This window comes from Lepisma saccharinum, chromosome 11, assembly GCF_977018435.1.
Source record: "Lepisma saccharinum chromosome 11, izLepSacc3.1, whole genome shotgun sequence".
Lineage (NCBI taxonomy): Eukaryota > Metazoa > Arthropoda > Insecta > Zygentoma > Lepismatidae > Lepisma > Lepisma saccharinum.
Window position 1 is genome coordinate 85,446,889 of NC_139239.1, and position 22,634 is coordinate 85,469,522.

Genomic DNA, 22,634 nt, shown 5'->3' on the forward strand with positions numbered 1-22,634 from the left:
AAAAGAACATGGACGGAAAAATGACTCGTTGAACAATTTCTTGGCCGCAGGAAAAGTCAAAACTCCAATTTGATTAGCCGTAATTTGAAGTTGAAGTTGATTCTCCATACGGAATACATTGGATTCTGGAAATATTTATTCATCATATTTTTCAAACATCTTGTCTAGCTTAATAATCAACCTAAAAAACAGCTTCCACTTCCAACAAGGAGAGAAATTTACACCCTCTTGTCCAGCCGGTTTTTTAGTAGCAGTGCCAATTCCGACGATATTGAAATAAATGCAGAACTGGTGCAAAACTGTCACTCTTCCCCTTAAAGTTAAAAAGGCTTGTAAAGAGCTCGTTGAGAAAGGTTAAAAGTGCAAGGTTGTAAAGGGACCTTTACAAGACATACACAACACATTCAAAAGTAAGGAGAAACTAAAAACTTCCTCATTTCTTAAAAACACTGTCATCATCTCGAAAAATGGATGATCAACAGTTGAGAAGATAAAAACTTCGCCTGGGGAAAATAAAATCGGTACATTCAATAAGAATATATCGAATACTTAAAATAACTTTACAGACACGACATTGGAGGGTTCAGCCCTTGCAGGAAGTGACGATGTGTGAGAGGGCTATGTCCAATTCGAAGCCGAGTTAAACTGGAAGACGGTACAATGAAGGCCATGCATGGTGGGATTGATAGCAGAAAACTTGTTCCCGTTACCTTATCCCTCTCTTCCTGTCACGTGTCAAGAAGGGAGCAACTGGCAGAATGTGGGCCAGAACATAGCCGCCTGTATTAGCAGACTTGGCAGCAGCGTCGGCTGCTTTGTTCTTCCAAATACCCACATATTTGTCCCGTCTAGTCAGTGTTTCTTTCAGAAAATTTGCTCGGGGGGGGGGGGGGCATTCCAGAGAACCGGGAGGGCATTGTGAATCTCATCTGCGAAATACAACATATGTGCGTTTAACATTGAGAATTACCAGTGGTCGTTCGTGGTTCGTCAATGAACTTGACGCTGAGCGTTACAGGTGGGAAATGACGTACAGTAACAAAAATAAAGTAGGATGCGGTGACCTAAGTATACTTAGTAATTCAATGTGGAAAGACATAGATTTTTCTATTTATTTGTCTGTTTCTTTTTATTAGTCTCTTATCTAACATTTACAAATATTATCTTGTGCAATTACCATTACAATAGTAAATAGTAAATTACAGAACATTCACCCACTTTTACATTTTATCATCCAGAACAAATGGTGAACCAGGAAAAATATTACAATTATTAAACTCAATAGAACACATCATGCAAAGCTTAAGATGGCTTGAAGAATTTACAGCAATCTTATCCTGCGAGTTTTCTTCATGGCATATAAATCTACTTACTGTTTTCTCCAGAAAATCATTAGTTGGAATCTTAGGTCCCTTTATTATCATGCAATGCATTAAAGTTCCTGGTAGCGTTCTACTTCTTGTCCTAGTTAGTTTCATAGCACTGAAAGACCTTTCTACGCCGGCAGTCTTTACGGGAATGGTTAGAAGGACTTCACAGAGTTTTTTCAACTCCCAATACTGCACGTCAGCTTTTAAGATTTTCAACAATGGATTGTCAGTTTCTGTATAAATTCCATTATCAAGCATCGACTTGACAAAAAAATTGTAGGACTTGAGGTCAGCAAGAACGCCTTCCACCTTAAGCATGGAAAAATTAACACAAAACCTTTTGACTTCGGTGTCTTGCAAGCAGGGGCTGCCGCTCATAAGGACGATACGGACGCCGCACTGCCGTGTGTAACCACAAGTGAACAAACATTACATTAACATTTATATATTAGCTTTTACATTGTCTGAATTGCAAATATTCTATTGCTTATAGATCGTTGGTTAGTCGGTTTTGTATTCATTCTTCCGCCACAATTGCGAACTTCGCACGCCACCGTGCGGGATCTTTGGCTGGGAGGACGAAGGGTTTGTCGTCCGAAACCCACCCCCCTAAGCGAAACTGGCCCTCTCTCCGGAGAACGGTAAACAATGAGTTGCCAGAAGCAATGAAGTTAACATAAGAAAGAAAATTACCAACCGTTGAAAAAAATCATTCTGTATTCCATAATCTTATTCACTTATGACATAAGAGTAGAGCAATAAATAACGCAATTTCCAATGAGGAAAGAACATATCGGTAACTGAAAATGTACAGACTCTTGCTTGATTTTTGTTATTTACCGTCGCTTTCTGCTACTTTTCGGTAATCACGACGATGGGGATGAGTGATGATATAATGAAATTGATGGAGGGGCACTCGCAAAGAACACACATGCCCATGCCGGGATTCGAACCCAGGAGACCTAGCTTTGTAATGCGGTATGCTAGCCACGGATGTCGGCTATAGATTCTTGTTACACGCAAAATTATCGTATATATGCGTTGTATTTTTTCTGAGTTTTTTGTGAAAAGTAGATTTGGATTACAATGATGTGGAGTACATCATGTAGATTTAATTACATGTTTTGATTAGCACGTTTGAAAAAAATCCTGTTAATGTGACAAAGTTCTCCAATTTCTTTTCAAGGCGGATGTTAAATAAATTAGAAACTCGTCATCTAAACTCACCAAGAGCTGTTACAGGAACCTGTAAACTACAAATTTCTTAAAATTTGGCAAAATTGTCTGGCAACCCCGAAGCAATAAAACGACCGGATGGGAAGACGATAGTTGACACTTGTTGTTTCTTCGTTTTCCATGGAAAAGTGAAGCTTTTTCGGTAGTTGTGTGCTGTAGTTGTGCATTTGTCGCGATGAACAGTGTGGAGAAATTGTTGGTGCGAAGTTTTTCTACCAGTAGTCTGAGTAGTCTGGATGAAAAAATAGACATAAAAACCTAGGCCGAATTTGAATCTAGATCAACTGTCAAAGAAGGGAGGTCGTGAGTTCACTCGCAAATTTCGCGTTGAAGGACAGAAGGTTGAATTTCAGTTACAAGCATGTCTGAAGATTTCTGGTAAGTTTGAAGTTTTTGCTTTAGAGCTTCTGGTAACGCAGATATCACCTTTCTAGTGAGATATTTATTTTGGTGCCCTTTTTCAACATACATACACCTATCGATTAGTCTTGTTGAACAGGAAACTTTCTACTAGAAATTTTTACCATCAATGCACGTAAATATTAGTATTTGTTCTTATCAAGATGCGTAAAAATTAATATCCCTTCAGTTCTTCTGAATTTTTCCCTCTGTTAAACGACTAAATCTGCTATAATTCAATCTCTTCTTCTATCTTCTTCGCATTACTGTTAAATAATTATTAATTTATAATAATTTTTGCAAACGTGTAAAACATGATATTCGGTAAACACGAACGTATCAATTTGTTATCACGTTGGCTGTTATACGAAATTCATAATTTAAACTCACATTACTAGTACAGCAAATTTGTGCCGGCCCCCGTGGCTGAGTTGTTAGCTACGATGCCAGGGGTCCCGGTTTCAAATCCCGGCCTTTCATCATATCACTCATCCCCATCTTCGCAAATTAGCCAAATGTGGCACAAAAGGCGAACTAAAATAAAGCAAATTTGTGAGCTATCGCCCCTCCACTTTGGTTCACCACGAGCCGCCACTGCTTGCAAGTCTACTACTCACTGAAAGGTTTCAAATTGGCTTGCGAATCTCATGGTATCAATAGATTGATCGTTGAACCTGTTTTCCATTTCTTCAATTACACTTTCCGAGTATTCCTTCATCCCACAGAAAGTTTTCCTAGCATCTTCATCATCAACCAGGTGCGCTTCAGATCTGATATTCTTCAGTTCGGTGCGAATACGTTTTTGCAGATCACTGTTGATGTTTTCACACTGATTTGCAATATCCTGCAAATGCAATTTGGTTGAAGTAATTAGAGGGATGACTTTGGCTAGACTCAAATCCTTCTTTTGCAAAGCGTTGCTGAGGATAGAAAGTGCACTGAGGATTTCATTCATCTCATTTCAGGTAATAATGAAACTTTCATTTCTGATATCCAGCTAGATGCCTCCTGCCAGTGATGCAAGATTCGCTCCTTCATTGTGGATATGCTCACAAGCCATTAAAATTGACTTCAAGCTTCTGGAGACAGCGTTGACTATTCTTTAGTACGACAACCATCTGACTTCAATACATTCTGGAATTTTGATAACTGGGTCATTGATTATAACCTGAATATCGTGCAAAATATTTTCCTTTTTAGGCGACTTGCTAAACAGCTTGTAAATGTCTTTCAAAACAAAACAAAAGTCGTTTTATCTTTTGGTTTTTATTCCTGCAGGAAGGAGCTGCAAGGGACAAAAGTGCGCTCTACAGTGCATATATCTACAGAATCTCTTTGTGAGCCTTTTCCGAAAGCTTGTTTCTCACACCTCCAACATTCCCAACCATATTTGAGGCACCATCAAAGCCGAAAGCAACAATATCATCGTATGTTAAATCAAGAGCAGCAAGCTCTTCGTCAATAGTATTTTTTTAATTTTAATTTAATTAATTAATTTATTTATTTACATTAATGAACTCAACAGGCTGGCGCCCAGTTAGAGAGTTCAGAGATACAGGTTTTCATACATGCTTCAGTGACCGTTATTTGATATTGTTTTCATTACACAGTTTTTAAATTGTATATATGGCATAGAGAACAAATCAATATTTTTGTTACGCTTTTCTAAGGCATTGTAGAGAACACTCATTCTCCAGATAGGGGATTTCTTGACAATGTTTGTTCGCGCTCTATTCACAAAAAAGGTTTGATGATTGGGTCGCGTCTTATTGTTAGGAACGCGTAATTTAAATTGTGAGATCCAAAGAGGAGAGCGAAGTTTTCCATTATATATTTTCCAGAGCAGCAGCAGGTCGCGGACTGTCCTTCGATCGTCAAGCCTGTGCATTCGGAGCTCCTCTATTACAGTGTTCCGCAACCGGTGTGCCGCGAACTTTTACCTACTATTACAATATTGCAATAAATTAATTGTCGATTTTAAGTAAGGAGGTGCTTGTTTATTCTTGCTGATAACTGTTATATTTTCATAGAAATTAAATGTAATTTATTTACTCAATATTGTTATAGTTTGCTCATCTTATATGTATTCTCGCCTGTAATATTGGGCCGGTTTGATGGGTTGCAGGCGGCAAGCTTTGTGTTCACCGCAAAGAAAGCCAGGTAAGACTTTTAGCAAGCCTTTTAGCGGGCCGCATCAATCATACAATAGAGCTATTCAAGCGAGTTCTTTGTTTGTAACACTGCATCTTTTGTGTACGGCTGGCTGTTTTGTGCCTGTTTGTCGGCGCTTCTTAAACTAAACAGAAAAATGCAAGGTAGAAACTAAAATATTCTGACTAGTATGGATAAGATTCAAGGGTTTATTAATAAGTTGAACTTGTGGATACAGACAATTGAAAATGGATCGTGTGAGATGTTCCAAACTGTATGGCCCCTTGCTGACGATAACAAGGTGTTGATGGACTTAATTAAAGAACATTTAGTACTCTTGCAGCAGACTTTCAAAAAATATTTTGGAGAGAGCGTTGAAGATTTTGACTGGGTTCGTGATCCATTCAGTATGGATTTGAAATATCTTCCGGAAAATTTACGCTTACAAGAGGAACTGGCAGATTTGAAAGCAGACAGAACATTGAAATTCAAATTTTTCGAAGTGCCTTTGGATACATTTTGGTTGTCAATAAGCAGTGAATACCCCGCTATCTCCGAGATGGTAGTTAATGTGTTATTACAATTTTCAATTACTTATTTTTGTGAACTGAGCTTCTCGACGTTGACTGCAATTAAAACATCAAAGAGAGAGAGACTCAAATCCATCGATGAAGAAATGAGGCTTGCTTTGTCAATGATTCCGCCACGAATCAGCGGTCTGTGTGCAGCTAAGCAGGCTCAAGTATCACATTGAAGGTATGAGTAGAGTTATTTACTTTAAAATTCGTATTAGAAATGTGTATTTTCTACACTGAATTAAAGTTAATAATTTTTTAATAAATGCATGTCTATTCATGTTTTATAATAATAATAAGAACAACAACAATGATGATGATAATAATAATTGATTACATAACGACGTAATATTTCGTAATTATATTAAGATTCATATGATTTTGAGGGGAAATACATTTTGGTGTGCCGTGTTGAGTCTAGGCCCGTCTGGGGTGTGCCGTGAGTAAAAAAAGGTTGCGGAACACTGCTCTATTAGATTACTGTACGAATCAAATCTGGGATAAGTACCTTCAAGTTTATACTTCATATAACGCAACATTTTTTATTGTACTCGCTCTATTTTTGTAGTCTGTACTATACTGTCAGTGTTCCATACAACAGACCCGAATTCAAGGTTTGAATGTACTAATGAGTAATATAATATCTTAAGTGTTTGAGTGTCTCGAAAGTCTCTGCCCATTCTAATAATGAACCCGATAAGTTTGTAAGCGTTGCCTATTACTTTGTTAATATGGTGAGTGAAAGTTAGCTTAGAGTCAAAATATATTCCTAGGTCCTTTGCTGTTTCAGATTTTTTTAGATTGGTATTATTAGTTCTTTATTTAGAATATGTAACGGAATAGCATTTTGCTGCATTCAGAGAAAGACCGTTGGACAAGCACCATGCACTCAACCTATTTATGTCTTGTTGTAGACAAACACAGTCTATATTTTTTTATTATTTGAAAGAATTTCAGGTCGTCTGCAAATAACAGTTTCCTAGAATTAATAAAATGTTCTGGTAAGTCGTTGATTAATAAAAGAAAGAGAAGAGGTCCTATGTTGGATCCTTGAGGTACTCCGGAAGTACTAGAAATTTGCTGGATGTGTGACCTTTATACGAAACATATTGTTTTCTATTCATTAAATATGACGCCATAAGTTTCCTGAGGGGAAGGGAAAAGTTGAAAGTGCCCAATTTACTTAGTAGTACATCATGATTTACAGTGTCAAAGGCTTTGGAAAAATCAGTGTATATTACATCCACCTGCCCCCCATCATCTAGCACTGTGCTTATATAGTGCAGTTTCTCGCCAAGGTTTGTTTCTATTGAGCAGTTGGGCAGAAAGCCATACCGGTATTCAGAAAAAGTTTCTTTGACATGGTTATATATGTGGCAATATAAGATTTGCTCAAATATTTTAGCAGGGGCAGATAAAAGAGCTATAGGACGATGGTTTTGTATGTTTCTGTTCTCCGAGGATTTCGGTACTGGACATACATTAGAAACTTTCCACCGTTCGGGAAACTGCATAGAAGATAATATGTTCTGCCCTTCCATTAGGAATTTTGACTATTGACAAAAACTTTTCCACGGGGACCTTATCCTCAACAACTCTAAACAGTATACTTAACTCAGTTTCATTTCTCAAAGAGACAATTTTGTCCGGGGGGGGGGGGGGGGTAGATTCCCTCTGGGGGTGCTCTCCACCCCCGGAAAGGTGCCTGAAAGGAACACTGCGTCTAGTTCGCTGCATATTTTGAAACTAGGTGTAGTGCAGGTGTATCCCGGTGTTGGCCTGGTCCAAGGAAATGACATTCAACCAAGTGGATGGATAGCGGTGTTCAAGTTCAGAAGATTCAACAAATTCCTGTCTGCTGCTTTAAATGTTAATTTGATTAGTTGGCACGTATCACGTGATCATACACCTCACATGACACTGCTTCAGAACGTAGTGCAAACGGTGCAGATACCAAATACACAACTTGACATCAAATCAACTTATAATGGAACCACAAGCAAAAAAACCTGCTCAGACCCGCGACTCCTGTGCACCGTACTCCCGCATGAAAGGGAGAGGCAGAGTGGAACATGCTTTCTTATGGCCCGAGCTGAACGGAAGAAGGTAAAGCTACGCGGAGACTTCTTGTCGAAGGTTCTTTTCCTTGTGGTCGCTCTAAAGTAGACGAGTCGGTATTGCACCGTGCAAGCAATTAGACGCGTGAGTACAGAAAGTAAAAAAGTGCAGCAAACTAGACGGGTCTGTTGTGCATTGCGCTGTACTTGGATATCGCTATTCACCATTACAAAATAATGCATTCATAACATTGTATACAGACTACAGTTTAAAATCTACCTAAAATTAGAATACCTAAACTCTTTAGATACTTACAGCTTCATGCATTCAGGATGGAAATTGGTTGTAGTTGCATAGACACATAAGAGTGAGGCAACAATGGTTAAATATTAATTCAGTATTGTTGTACCCAAGCTTTTCTTTATTCAATTAACCCATGACTGAAAATATGCTTATCATCACAGACACAAGCAATCATTGAATTTAGTGCCGGCCTCCGTGACATAGTGGTTAGCATATCGTGCTACGGGTCCCGGGTTCGAATCCGGAATCTCGGTCTGGCCATGGGTGTCTGTGAGTGTTCACTCATCAATCTCATCGTATCATCATCACTCATCCCCTCTTCGCAATTAGCCAAAAGTGTAACAAAATCAATCAATCAATCATTGAACTCAGCATCGATCATTGCAACATTGCTTATTCAGACAGTTGCAGTTGAACACTCTGAAAGAAGGAGCTACAAAACACTCCCACCCAGGGGCGCCGACTTGTCAAAATTATTGGGGGGCTCTGATCACTGAAATAAATTAATGAATGACTCACTCTCTCCCTTTTTTAAGGCCTCAGTGTCCCCTTTTTAAGTTTTGGCCTCAGTGTTCGGAATCTCATAAAAGCTAGGGGTGGGCGGGATCCCGAAAAGTCGGGACCGGGATCGGGAAAAAAAAATTTCCTGTCCCGATCCCGACTTCGAAAATGATTTCTCGACTTTTCGGGATCCCGAGCAGTCGGGAAAAACCGAATGCTCATTTAAAAACGTCGTTATTTCTCGACATTTTCTGCATTGTCAATTTCTGGAACTTATCGTAAATTGTTAGTTTTTAATCCAGAAATCACTTAAAGTGAAAATGGCGTTGGAACATTTCCCGTCCCGAAAATTTCCCGACTTAATCTGGAAATTGAAAATTTTTCCCGTCCCGATCCCGTCCCGCACACCCCTAATAGAAGCCCATGAATACCTCAAAGATATCAATTTTTTTATTCACAGTTCGAATGCAGAATATTAATTGTCCACGGATGGATATGTCACAAGTTTCGTCAACCATAATAGCAAAATATTCCCGACTTTTAATATCTGCTACCACGGAGCGCAAAACAGATCTCCCTAATATATCAATGATGTCCTGAATGTCATGTGAGAGCCATTTGTAGCCCGAACGTCCTATCCACTACCCTAGTTCATGCACATCGTCTTTTGAAACTCTTTTTAGTAAAAATGTTAACAATACTAATAATTACATACTTAGTATATAGTAATAAGACATGTGTTTTGCTGTCTCTGGTCATAGCCTCCCCAAAGTTGATGGTTTAGCGGTCTCAGCCCCCCCCCAAAGTTGATGGTCTAGAAAATTTTAAATGTGTATTTAAAGTTAAGTTCATGTGGCACAATTCAGAGTAAACTTTACAAGAGAAGCAAAATAATACATTAGATCTTCTTAAGCAAATTATTTGGGGGGCACTGCCCCCACATCGTTAATATTGGGGGGGCTCGAGCATCCCCAAGCCCCATGGAGTCGGCGACTATGCTCCCACCCCTTCATATTTCAAGTGTACATGTAAATGTGTGGCACTTTATCTTTCTTTTTACACTCCCCATCTTGTCAACAATGTTCACAGAGTGGCTACTCACCGAAAATTCCTTGAATTCCTGGAATTATGCATGAATTATTAACGCTGGGATTTATGCCTGAATTTTTCTACGTAGATGTAAAAAATTGCAATTTTTATTAGTCCAAATTCCATTGAATTAATAGTCTACATATTTATTAATGCCCTGAGGCACGTTTTTCACTGTTTAGCTTTTATTTTTATTGAGGAAGGAAAATAAAATATAGCTGCGTGAAAAATAAAGCAGAATTATCTCAAAATCCATTTTGTTAGTATCCTTTGCAGAACAATCTATCTGATATACGGAAGATTATTGCAAGGTATCTTGAAGTTGATTAGGTAAATTTGAAATTCTTATACAAATTAACAATTTCTCGTAGATTACTATATACAGTAACATTTGTGATTTGCTGATATATTTCTAGTCTGAGTATGCGAAATTGGAAATGTAAACTCCGCACCTTAAATTAAATATATATACTGTTTAATTGAATCGAATTAGAAATTTTGGATACACTGGGAGTATCACACAGACCCTTTATATTTGTGTGTGTGGGTATTGAGAAGCAGTAATACTTAAGGTTGGAATAGAGAAAACATCTGCTTGTACCCTTCATTATTGGAAAGTTTGTCTTGAAAACCAGGAATTATGCTTGAATTTTATCAAAGCCCTAGAATGGCCAGTCCGAATAAGTGATTCTGAAAGTATTTTGAATACTGACCACGTCAGGATTTTTCACAGTTTCACAATCAAAATTCTCATATTCGCCATTCCATTACCAGTGGCGTAGCATGAGCATTTCGGATGGGAACGCCAAGTTAGAAGGAAGGGTAGGCCTTTTTTTTTTTGCTTAAGAGTTTACTTATGGAATTAGCCGACATATGTATTGTCTATTTCAAATCACAATCTCATTGTGTTTATTACATTAAGTCAGCCAGGTTCCGATAAAACATGACCCATGCTTGTTTTATCTAGAAAATAAGATGCCTCAGTGTGCAATAAATGCTTGCAGCACTGGTGTTTTACACCATTTTTAATTAGATTGCTCAAGTTAGAAACACCGTACACCATTCGGAGTATTTTGCTCCACACGCAACACATGTGTAGCAAAACAGTATTTTATAATCAAGGAAACCTTTCAACATGACGCAAGTAATTAAAAATCTACCTGAATCACAATCGCCTTTAGAACAACAGTAGACTTCATTGTTGTGGATGATACAACTATTGATTGATTTGGTTTATTTTACTTCGCTTTCTACCACTTTTGGCTAATCGCAAATATTAATATGAGTGATGATATTGATGAAGTTGATGAAGAGACACTCACAAAGAACAAACATGCGTAGGCCGGGATTCGAACCGGAAACCTCTGGCGTCTTAGCGCGCTGTGCAAAACACACTGACACGAAGGTGGGTGGATGATCCAACAATCGTACACTCTACTGACGTAACAGTGCCTATTAGTAGTAATTCAGAGTTTCAGACCACTGTTTATTGCATCTTGAGAATGCTGATAAACATTTTAAAATAATTTTGTCAAGAGATCATATGATGTTAAGAGTTTTGAAACGAATGCTAAACATTTCCACTGGCACAATATTAGTCAGTTAGATACTAACGAAAAAATATTTTTTTAAAATAAATAGTTTTGTGGGTTAGGTGGCAGAGCAGCCACAGGCTGAACTTCTACCATGAGGACTTTATCAACTTGTTTGACAAAAACTTTTTTGTTCTTTTAGTTTTTAATGCACTTCACTGTTCTTGCGATAAATTACACGATGCAGTGGTCATTAAAGAAAGATACGTCAGTCAATATTGCGTATTGTAGCATCACACAGCACGAGCAGAGGCACGAGCGCTAAAAACCGGGTAGGAATTCTACTTCTGTCGTTTGCATCGGAAGTACAGCGCCTTGAATCGGAAGGCAGGAAAGGTCACATGGCCCCTAGAACCAATCAGGTCTCCGTACGCCCGCGTATGGCGAGAGCATTTCGCCCGTGCTGTAGAGAGAGATCCAAGCCACAAGCTTTCCCTCCTTCTCTTTGCCTACAGGCAGGCATGGTCCTGTACGCCAAACCTAGCCGGCGTCCGGCAAGCAAAGACATTAGAGAAATGCTACAAGGAGAGCTGTTAGTGGAGCGTTGTAGACGGATCGCGAAAAATAGCTTTTATAATGCCATTATGCTCAAACATGCATATAATTAGTCACGTTTTACTTTATATTTACAGCATTTACGCATTTTTTAAATTTTAAATCAGGGAACGCCGGGCGTATGGGCGTATTAGGACGCTACGCTACTGTCCATTACACCTATTACAGAACGTCGTCGCCTTGTAATCAAGGGGTTCCTGGGTACATGGTGGAGGGAGGCACATTATGGTTCAGATCCCACTTTAAATTGTAGGTTTAGCCTATCTGTGCATAAAGCGAACTTAAAACACAAACTCAATCAATCAAATTTAAATTTGAAATCAAATAATTTTTAAAGGAGAGATATGATACGAAATACAACAATAAGAAGAGAATGCCTGAATCAGGAACCACTGATTGAAATCATCGAGAAGAGGGAATTAGGCTGGCTGGGACATCTTATTAGGATGGAGGAAGAGCGTAAACCGAAACAAATATTTGAGGCCCGACCAGAAGGAAAGAGAGGAAGGGGACGACCCAGGTTGAACTGGAACCAGTACATTTATGGACTGGCACAGAAGAGAGGGAAGACACCGGACGAAGTGAAAAGACTGGCACAGGATAGAACTTCTTTCAAGAAGTGGCTGAAAGGACCCGACGCCTAAGTGGGCATAAGGGAAAAGAAGAAGAAGAAGAAGATAATTTTTAAAATTAAAATATAGCGGCTAGCCATAGCAGAGAGATGATGACATGAATGCACGAAAAAAAAATGCTTTCGGTCTGTTTTTGGAAATTAACAGACAGAATATTACATTTTAACGATATAATACTTATTGTAAATTTTATGGTAACATGTAACAGTGCGTTCTTGGTAGAAGGAGACAGCATTGATGAACTGTTTTGGGTTTGGTTCATTATAAAAACTGATAAATTCTTTGCAGTATCCTACTTCTCTGAAAGTTAGTGACAATGGTTCTTTATTAGCATGTAGTGTTATTTGGACATTACCCATAAATTAGTGCTGTGGAATAATTGAGTAGAGCACCGAATTCCTGGTATAATCACTGTTCCGTCATGGCTTCGACCCCTACCACGGACATTTTATTTTATGTAACCCAAGTAACCACAAACGTTGGGCCAACGTCAGTTTTTACGTGTGAAAGGTTGGCTTACGTTGGTTGGAAAATTGACGTTGGTCTTATACGTTGAGCCAACGGTGGTTGCCAAGGTTTGCCCAACTATGGAAAAGTGAGCCATAATCAGTTTTAAAAACAACTTTCTCATGCTAATTCTAGAGTGTAAAACAAGTGAAATGTAACAGTGCTTGTTTTCGAATATTTCAGTCACAGCACATACTGCAAATATAATATATTTATAATAAAAGTAGAAGCTAAACCCATTACCAGCTAACTGTAGACCAGGCGAACGAGAACAAGTCTCTGTGCAAGTAGTGACGCGAGACGGCTCCACCAATGAACAGTGAGAGAAACGGGATTGCGTAATGGGCGACTGGAGTTACACAATTTTCTGCTTCACTCTGTCAGCGTTGCAAACTTTTGAAAAGGATAATACCGTACGCACATGGCAAATGGACCGTATTTTTGTCTCCAGGTCCGTGTCCTTGGTTTAAGAATTTCTTAGGGAAATATTAGGATAAAACTGCAAGTGCAAATTTTGACAAGCCATGCATTTAGCATACGGACTAAAGTCTGGACCGTACGTCCGTACATGCCATAAAATTTCCGTACATGTACAGTCTGAACCGTACGGTTGGCAACGCTGCACTTTCACCACTTGATTTCCCTCCTCCTCCTCTGCCACTATGCATGGCCCTGCTCTACAATTAGCTGGGACAGAGTATATTTTTAACTTGCAATCACTCACCAGTCCTTTGTCAGCCGCCATGGATGAAAGATGTGTTGGTAATTGCTTATTGTTTGTCTCTTTGGCTGTATTAGAACAAGAATATTCTTACAGGTATTTTTGTGAAGGTGGTTAAACAATGTTTTGTGCAGACTAAATTCCACGAAAGGTGAAAAACTAAGTAAACTAGAAAGTTTTTTTGCTACCACTTGAAGGTATGGTGCCTTGAAAACAATGATACCATGTGACAGAAAATTATTTTTATTTTATTTTCATAAATAATTTGTACTATAGTTTACATTAGGCCTCACAATAAATTCGTGATGCTGATCACATCACCCCCACTCACGACCGGATCAAGAAAGTGTGGGGCGTTACCCCCACACCCCCTATACGCCTTCATGGCGTGGTGCTATGCACAGGGGAACACTTTACCTTTACCTCACAATAAATTATGTATATATCAGAACACAAACCTATCCATTCTTAAGTTTTCAGTATGTTGGCCCAACGTAAAAACCACACATCGAGCCAACGTTGGAACCACAGTCAAAATTACCGTTGCCCAACGGTATGTTTTTACGTTAGGCAACTATATGAGCCAAACACTTTTGGTTCCTTAGGAAAGACGAGAGAAAAGGTGTCATATCCAAACGTAGTGTTAGAATAGTTACAGAAGAAACATTAGGATAATGTCCAGTTAACATTGCATGCTAAGTGATTAGTTGTAGAACCTGAAAACCACTAATATGTATTGCAAAATGCAATAACATACAGGGTGTTCCAAAATTAATATTGGGGTTTTAATTAATTGTATATTCTATTACATATACAACAAAGAAATGAAACATACCTTAAAAGGAAGGGTAAAGTATAACCCAAACAGTTTTTTTGTCACAAGTCACAAGTGTTCAATGTGGGATCCCCTTGTGACACGGCACGCATCTAGTCTGTAGGCAATTTCTTCCCACACTTTCTTCTTTCACCCACATGTCTGTTGTAACAGACTCCTGCGTTGCAATTCAGGGAGGTCGGCAGGTAGCGGTGGCACGTATACACTATTCTCTACATACCCCCACAAAAAGAAATCGCAGGGGGTGAGGTCGGGAGATCTTGGGGACCATTGCAGAAGAGCCACGTCATCCTCACAATGACGACGGATCCATCGTTGGGGAAAAACAGCATTCAACCAGTTCCATACTTCTCGATGAAAGTGTTGCCAGATGATGTTCCTTTTTTGCTCACGATCCAGTTGAGGGTAGAACCATTACTGGAGCATGTCCAAATAAGCAGTACCAGTGATAGTGTTTTCCACAAAGAAGAAAGGTCCATACACTTGTTCTTTGGATAGAGCACAAAAGACATTCACTTTTAGTGAATCCCTCATGTGCTGCACTGTTTGGTGTGGATTTTCTGACCCCCAAATACACACATTATGCGTATTCACTCGTCCACTAAGATGAAATGAGGCTTCATCACTAAAGATCACACGTGTAAGAAAATCATCTTCCATGTCCAGCACATTTTTGCAGAAGTTGGCACGGGTTGGCCTCATGCGCAGTCTCTTTCGTAACACCCTCCAAACAGTCGTGGACGGCATTGTCAGTTCTCGACTCACCCGCCTTACAGATTTCCTGGGACTCTGACCTGTTCCACTTGCTCATCTGGTAGACGTGGTCTTTCGGAGCTCTTCCCTTTGCACAGGCATCCCGTATTCTTAAATTGGTTGTACCATCTTCGGATGTTGTTATCCGATGGGGGATCACATCCATATTCCCGCCGAAAAGCACGTTGCACTTCAATTGCTGAGTTACACCTTGCGAATTCCAAGACACAGGAGTCATCTCCTTCTTTACTACTAGCGCCGTGCTGCGGCGGAGTTATGAAACATCACCTGCAAAATAGAAACGAAAACTGTTTGAGTTACCCTTCCTTTTAAGATACGTTTCATTTCTGTAATGTATATGTAATAGAAGATACACTTCATTGAAACTCCGATATTCATTTTGGAACACCCTGTATGTAAGGCATGAAAATTCAGCAGAGTTAACAGTGACAGATAACTTCTATAGACAGATGGAAACACCAACCAACATAATAATGTATATCACGTTAAAATAGCATTTCGTGGATCTTCAAATTTACAAGATTTTAGGTATACAAAACTATGACTTTTTGAGATGCTGAGAGTTGACATGGACTGACTGACAGGTAATACAGACTGACTGTATAACCTTATTATAATGTAGCTTCAGTGTAAAATGACATGTGAATAACCATCGTAAGCTATCTGTGCTATTCATCCAAGAAAAGGTGTAGTATCTACTTAAACTGTTATATCAAATTTGAGGGGTTGTGTGAGAGAAAACTTACCCCTTAATAACTTATGAGATAGTGAAATATAAAGCTACTAAAATTCTACGTTTTACTGAATGAAGTTAGTTCATTGATGAGAAAATTGTCATTGATAATAGCTACATACCAATGCTTTACTGTGCGAAAATATGTAAAAATATATATCTTTAAATATTTTATGAAGTCACTGCGTAATGTAGGCTCATAATATAAGCATAAAAGTTTAACATAATGTGCGCCATTTTATACAATTTCCTGATAGTGTTTCCATCTATGAGATATTTATACTAGTTTTTCACATGACACCATCTCATATATTTGTGTAACAAATGTGGTACTAACTAAACAACAGATACATTTAACTGAATTTGGCATTCAGCTTTTATTTATTAGTTTATTATGCACTATGTGTGCATACATTTATATTTACAACTCGTTACATTTATTATTAGTAATAAAGTATTAGTAAAGTATGACTGCCTTAAATTAAATTTGCTAAAGTTAATTTGTAATATCAGAATTGTTAAAAAATATATTTTTTCCAATTACAGGCAAATGTTTCCACAATGGACAACAGTTTTCTGTAAGTATTTATTACTTTTGTATGTGGAATAAAAACCTGACTAGCCCTAATTATTCTGAGCTTTTTTTTTTCAAGATTTTTATCTGTCATTATTGTTGATTGTTGTCGGTTACTGTCACAGCCCTGTGTATTTATGTACAAGACAATTAAGAAAAGTTGCCATAAAATGAATTCCGATTGACAGAGTCTCTTCAGTTTCAATTTCAATTTTAATTTTCCTTTATTGAAGAGTGATTAAATAATATCTGATAAAAATGTAGCATGTCTGGACCAAAGTGCCCTGTAACCAGGATTTTTTTGAAGGAGGGCTCAGATCCATTGGCGAATTTAGAAGTTTTTTCTTTCTGACGGGTAGTTGTGTATAGTAATGCTATAAACATACACACACACAACACACATATATGTACATACATGCACATATATGTTTATGATGGTGTGTGTAGAGAAATTACTGGAGACATATTCTGTTTAAGTTTATTATTAAGTAAGTCCCAGGAGCCCTATATCATCGCTTATTTGTTCTGTTATGTTTGGTTAGTTTATTTATCTGAGGGTTCTGGGTGTTCGTCGTGCTGGTCACACGTCACCTCGTAACTGCTTGGATGATGTCCCACTTAAGCAGATGGGACTGAGGCTATCAGTCGGTAGGTAGATAGGCCCTGGCTCTCACAGGCTGTTGTGCCACGGGTTTATTTATTAATGTATGGTTGTTGTAGGGTTCTATGACTGGGTTACACTACTGCTGTGATTCGACAAGCGTGTTGCAGTCTCTGGATTCGCCGTATTCCCGGCATCCGGTAGCGCAACGCATATTCAGACGGCTTGTGTCCTTATCAGCCAGTGCGGATGTACACTTCTGTTGGGTCCCTAGCCACGTGGGCATCCAGGGGAACGAAGCAACTGATGCTGCCGCCAAGTCTGCTGATGCAGACGGCGATGTTCTCGTCCACCTTTTGCCTGCTAGCGACCTGCAGAACATGTTCCGTTGTCGCCTTCTTGACACTTGGCAGGCCGAGTGGGATACGGAAACGGGGAACAAGCTTCACGCTGTTAAGCCCACCATAGGTGCTTGGCGTTCCTCATCCCGTCCCTCTCGGCGAGAAGAAGTTATTCTTACCCGCATGCGTATAGGACACAGCCGTCTAACGCATGGTCACCTGCTCCAAGGGCTGGACCCTCCGTTGTGTTGTGCTTGTGATGTTATTTTAAGCATCCGACACATTCTCGTTGAATGTGTCGATCTTGCTTACCTTCGGCAGACTTTTAACCTTTCCGGCTGTTTGTCATCCCTCTTGGGTGATGACAGCAGTATTTTATCCCATGTTTTTAGTTTTTTGCGAAGAGCTGGACTTTTCCACCGTCTGTAAGGAGGTTTGTAGTTTGTTTGTTCTGACTTTTTAATGTGTCGTGTTTGTCTCGTGCAGGTCTCTTTACAACCTTGCACTTTTAGTTTTTCCCAAGGGGCTATCTACACCCCTTTTTTAAATTTTCAGTCAGAATTTTAGATAAGGGGACATTTTTCCCGTATACATAGAAGGGTGCGAAATGGCCTTAAGTGCCGACGCACCCACAAATTTTAATTCAATCAATCAATCAATCATTAGTAGCTCCCCAATTTTCTCAAGATGGTGGGTGGCCATCGGTCCCATTCACAGGCCAAAATCTCAGGAGAAAAGTTGTTATGCTTCCCCCAGAAGACGCAAACCTGTGCACGTCCTGTAGTCTGGGCCCAAAGCATGACACCTTAGACTATACAGCCATGGTCATTCATACATTAATTTCTATATATTTCAGGAACGTATCACCCTTATACAATAAGTTAATGATTGATTGATTTGAGTTATTTTACTTCACTTTTCTGCTCCTTTTGGCTAATCGCAGAGGTGAGAAAGAATGGTGATAAGAAGAATGTTGATCAATTGAGGAAAGGACAATCACAAACATATATGGACAGCACACAACAAAGGGCTCACTGTAGGTCCAGGTGCCAGAGCCTTGTGAGTCTGCAAGAATGCAGTGCAGGGTATATTATGTCAAAGTGAGGTTGACATTTGGGTGTCTGGAGGAAGGATCACCCCTTAGGCCAGCCACATACCAGTTACGACGTGACAGAACAAGTAATTTTGTTAGCTAAAATCTGATTCCACATCCTTGTATGCAATAGGTCTACATCTGTCTTATAATTTGGGAATCTGATAGCGATGCATGACAATCAATTTGTATGTAGAATCAATGTATTAATTTATATGTTTTGAATTGAATCTATATAATGCTGCCACTGCGCTTGCATTGTTGCGATTACAGGGGTTATTCAAGTAGGGTTTATTTTTGTCCCTGTTTCCGATCTTTAATTAGAGGTCTGTGGCTGAAGTGAATGGACTCACGCATGCGCAGGTCATTTTGTTACAAGCTGCTCCACGTGATACCAAATTTCACAGACTTCTATTGTTTTGTTGCAAACGGTTTCAACGTGACTCAAGTCAAATGTTTCATCCAGTGTGCAGCCACTGATAATAGACTAATGTTAAACCTGCCCTGAGAGGGTTTGCAACAGAAATGACTTGTCGCATCATGTTGTGTTGGATCCGGTGTGCAGCTGGCCTTACATCCCCTTATCCAATAAAAAGGAGCAAAGTCATGTAAATTTTAACCATAATAATAACAATTTAATTTTATCTACATTATATACACACATATTATTCTTCAGGAAAATTCCATTTGGCAACTAGATCCATGCACAATGTGCTCCTGCGAAGATAGTGTTCCAGTTTGCAGCCAAGTTAAATGCCAAAGTTTGAATTGCAATTATACATCAGATAGTGCGCTTGAATTTCTACCTAACCAGTGCTGCCCAACTTGCATGAAACGGCATCCTTGCTTGAATAACGGTCAATGGATTCAGGTAAGTACAGCGTAAAAGTTAAATACTTGTTTTAGATTATGATAAATTCAAAATGTACCCAAGTCTGGATGTATTTGTTTTGGATAAACTAAAATGTAATACATATAAATTTAATATGAAAGAAAGAAACTCTGTAATTGAATGTTGAAAATATCATGTTTCCTATGTAAGGTCTCAGAACATGGCCAACCACCACTCCTAACCTCTGGGACTTCTTTTACTTTCTAATTAGAAAAGGGAAGACTGATAGTAAATCATGAGAATGAAACTGAACTTACCTATGTTTTTCACTATATTAAAGATGCTAGAGAACTAGTAACTTCCATAGTAAAAGCCAACAATGCCAAACTCACCAGCATTGACATAGTGGATATGTTGTTCTATTTCAATAGACTTAGCTCTCACATTGGTAGAAAACAGCTAATGATCAACAAAATCTTGCCATTGTATGTATCAGAGGCCTCCAAGTTTTTTTGAAATATGCCGAAACACAATTATTTCCAATTTGAGGACAACTACTTCATACAAATAGAAGGACTGACCATGAGTAACCCTCCTTCAGCACCCATCACCAATATTTTTATGCACTTAGCTGAGAAGGACATCTTCTACACACCAGAACATATGATATGGCAAATATGCTTGTGACACCATAGTCACATAAAAAAAACAACAAGGAGGAAACTAGGCTACACTCATCCCAGATTAAAATTCACCACAGAACTGGAGAGCCAAGACAGTATCAATATTTAGACCTAACCATTAAAAAAAATTGGCAAGAAATTCTCCACAGAGAAACAGTTACAGGCAACCAGTACATTCACACTTTCTCCAAACATCCTCCTAAACCAAAAACTAACATTTGGCTCAACTTTTACCAAAGACTTTTCTCTTATTGAATGAGTGAACACGATCTATGGAATGAAGTTGCCACAATCACAGGTATAGGACTAAAGAATGGGTACACTGATCACCAACTCTCAGCGTGGTGCAGGAAAGCTTAGAGACAGATCTGACATCCAAACCATCCTCAAAAAACTACCAGCACACCACATTCAACGACCTTGCCAAGACCATGAGGCAGTAGGACATTAAACTAGTGCACAAACCAGTAGCTAAAATTGCCAGTGACTCAACAAACTCCGGAATATATGATGCCAAACATGAGTGTCATTGGTAGATCTATTACATCAATCATTGAATGGATACAACAGCAAATAACAGATGAAAAAAAAACAACACAAAAAAAACAGTCAAATCCAGGCTGGCCAGACACCTTAAATTCAACAGTTGTACAATCAAAGAAGTTACAGCCAGGCAACACCAAACACTGTAATTGACAGCAAGATCAAAGAGACACACACAACTGTGAACTTTCCACATGAGTTATAAAATTGACAGTGCATCACATTTTGTTCCCAGTACTACAGCAGCTGAAATCCAGCGTTGATGGCAAATATAGCGGATGAGCAGACTACACCAGCACTCCCAGTGGCACACAAGGAAACAATATGAACCAGAAACCGAAAGTTATTAGAAGTATAGAGGTTGGGCCAATCCCTTGTTTACCTTGTGGTGACGAAACGACAGTAAGAGGTGAATTTATCCATGAAACGAATTCCAAATCTATGCGCTAGTGTTGCACTATGCAGATAGGAAACGATGCCAGACACTGAACACATGAATTGAGTACAGAAATGAGCATTTCCTGCTGTAAGATGCTTTCTTCTTTATACAATATACCAAGGCCTTCAAGATACTACAGGCATGAATCTGCGATGCTAAAACATGCTGGTGAGGTTAAAAGACTGATCCTATGTTTTGGGGAAATACAGTACATCTCTATTTGAATGACAAAGTAATTTGAAAAACAGGTCATGTAAATTTATTTAATTCAGAGTAAGAATAATAATTATAAATGCAGTTCTTACATGTTAGTGCAAAAATGTCTGAGTTCAAGCATGTCATTAAAAATTTGTGAGCCTAGCTGATTGAACATATTGATTACATGCATGTCGACCTTATTACTACTAATATACCTTTATTTAACACGAAAAAAAGGTGATTGTGATTTTTATATCCATATTTTTGTGCTTACATTGTCGGAAATTGTGAAGTTTGATTTGCATAGGTCACATATTTCATTTCTAGCCATAACAAAAAATATTCAGTTCCTTCTTCAATAATATAGCCCCATTATGTTTCACTTTTATAGCATTATGGTAAACCTTACGTTATGTCAAATAAATGTAATGTCCATCAATGAAGTTTTACGACTTCATTCAATTTTAATAGCTTATTTCACAAATACATTGTGGATAATTTTGTATCTTTCTACTCAATATAAACAATGGATACTGTATTATCCCTTTATAGAATATTTCTATTAAAAACAGAAGCCTTTTTCATCACTGCAATGTAGTTAATGAACTATGTAACAAACATGTGTACCTCAAAGTAGTATTTAAGGTGTTTGGACATTTAAGAAGGAAAATCTGTAGACAAGGTATTAAAGTGAAAATTTGCTATTTGAAGAATAATAATTTATACTTTGGCACAATCAGTCATTACATTTCGTATTTGCTTTATTTTCATAATGCTGCACATGGAAGAGTAAAAAAGTGAAATATTTTTATCCTAACCTGTTCAATATGTAAAAAGTACAAGAGGAAAATTTATGTTTATTAAATTATAATTAAAGTTGCTTCTAATCAATTAATTAATAGCTGGTGAAGGCACTTAGTGGTTTGGATCCCACTTTAAGCTGTAGGTCTAGTCCCGACTAGCCTATATGTGCATAAAGTGGACTTGAAACAACAAAAAACATAAAAATCCTGAATAATGGATTAATTACTACTCTCAAATTCGAAATTTAGCCCAAGTTTAAATTAAATTGTGATTATATTTTCATTATACAAAGGCTGTCACAGAGAAGGTAAGACAGATTTTTTCCTGGCTTGGCAACACTGCCTATGGTTTCGGCACTAGTCGCGGTGTGTAGGATGACTCATTCTGTTTCCGAAGCAAGTTGTCACATGTTGCGAAACCATGTTAGTGAGCAGCTGTTTTGATTTACATGGAACGTGTTTCATTTACCCCTCCAGGTTTTTGTGTATAACATTG

The 22,634-nt window shown here is 38.5% G+C and overlaps 1 protein-coding gene across 2 annotated transcripts in view; it reads left to right on the forward strand.

Moving 5' to 3' along the window:
• LOC145994954 (extracellular matrix organizing protein FRAS1-like) overlaps positions 1-22,634 on the forward strand; it is a 408,454-nt gene that overhangs the window by 83,029 nt on the left and 302,791 nt on the right. Inside the window, exons 2-3 of one of the 2 annotated variants that reach the window (XM_083131481.1) lie at positions 16,578-16,609; positions 19,317-19,511. In XM_083131481.1, coding sequence (XP_082987607.1) covers positions 16,578-16,609; positions 19,317-19,511 — 227 coding nt within the window. The remainder of the gene's footprint in view (positions 1-16,577; positions 16,610-19,316; positions 19,512-22,634) is intronic. The other variant, XM_083131482.1, reaches the window with a different exon arrangement.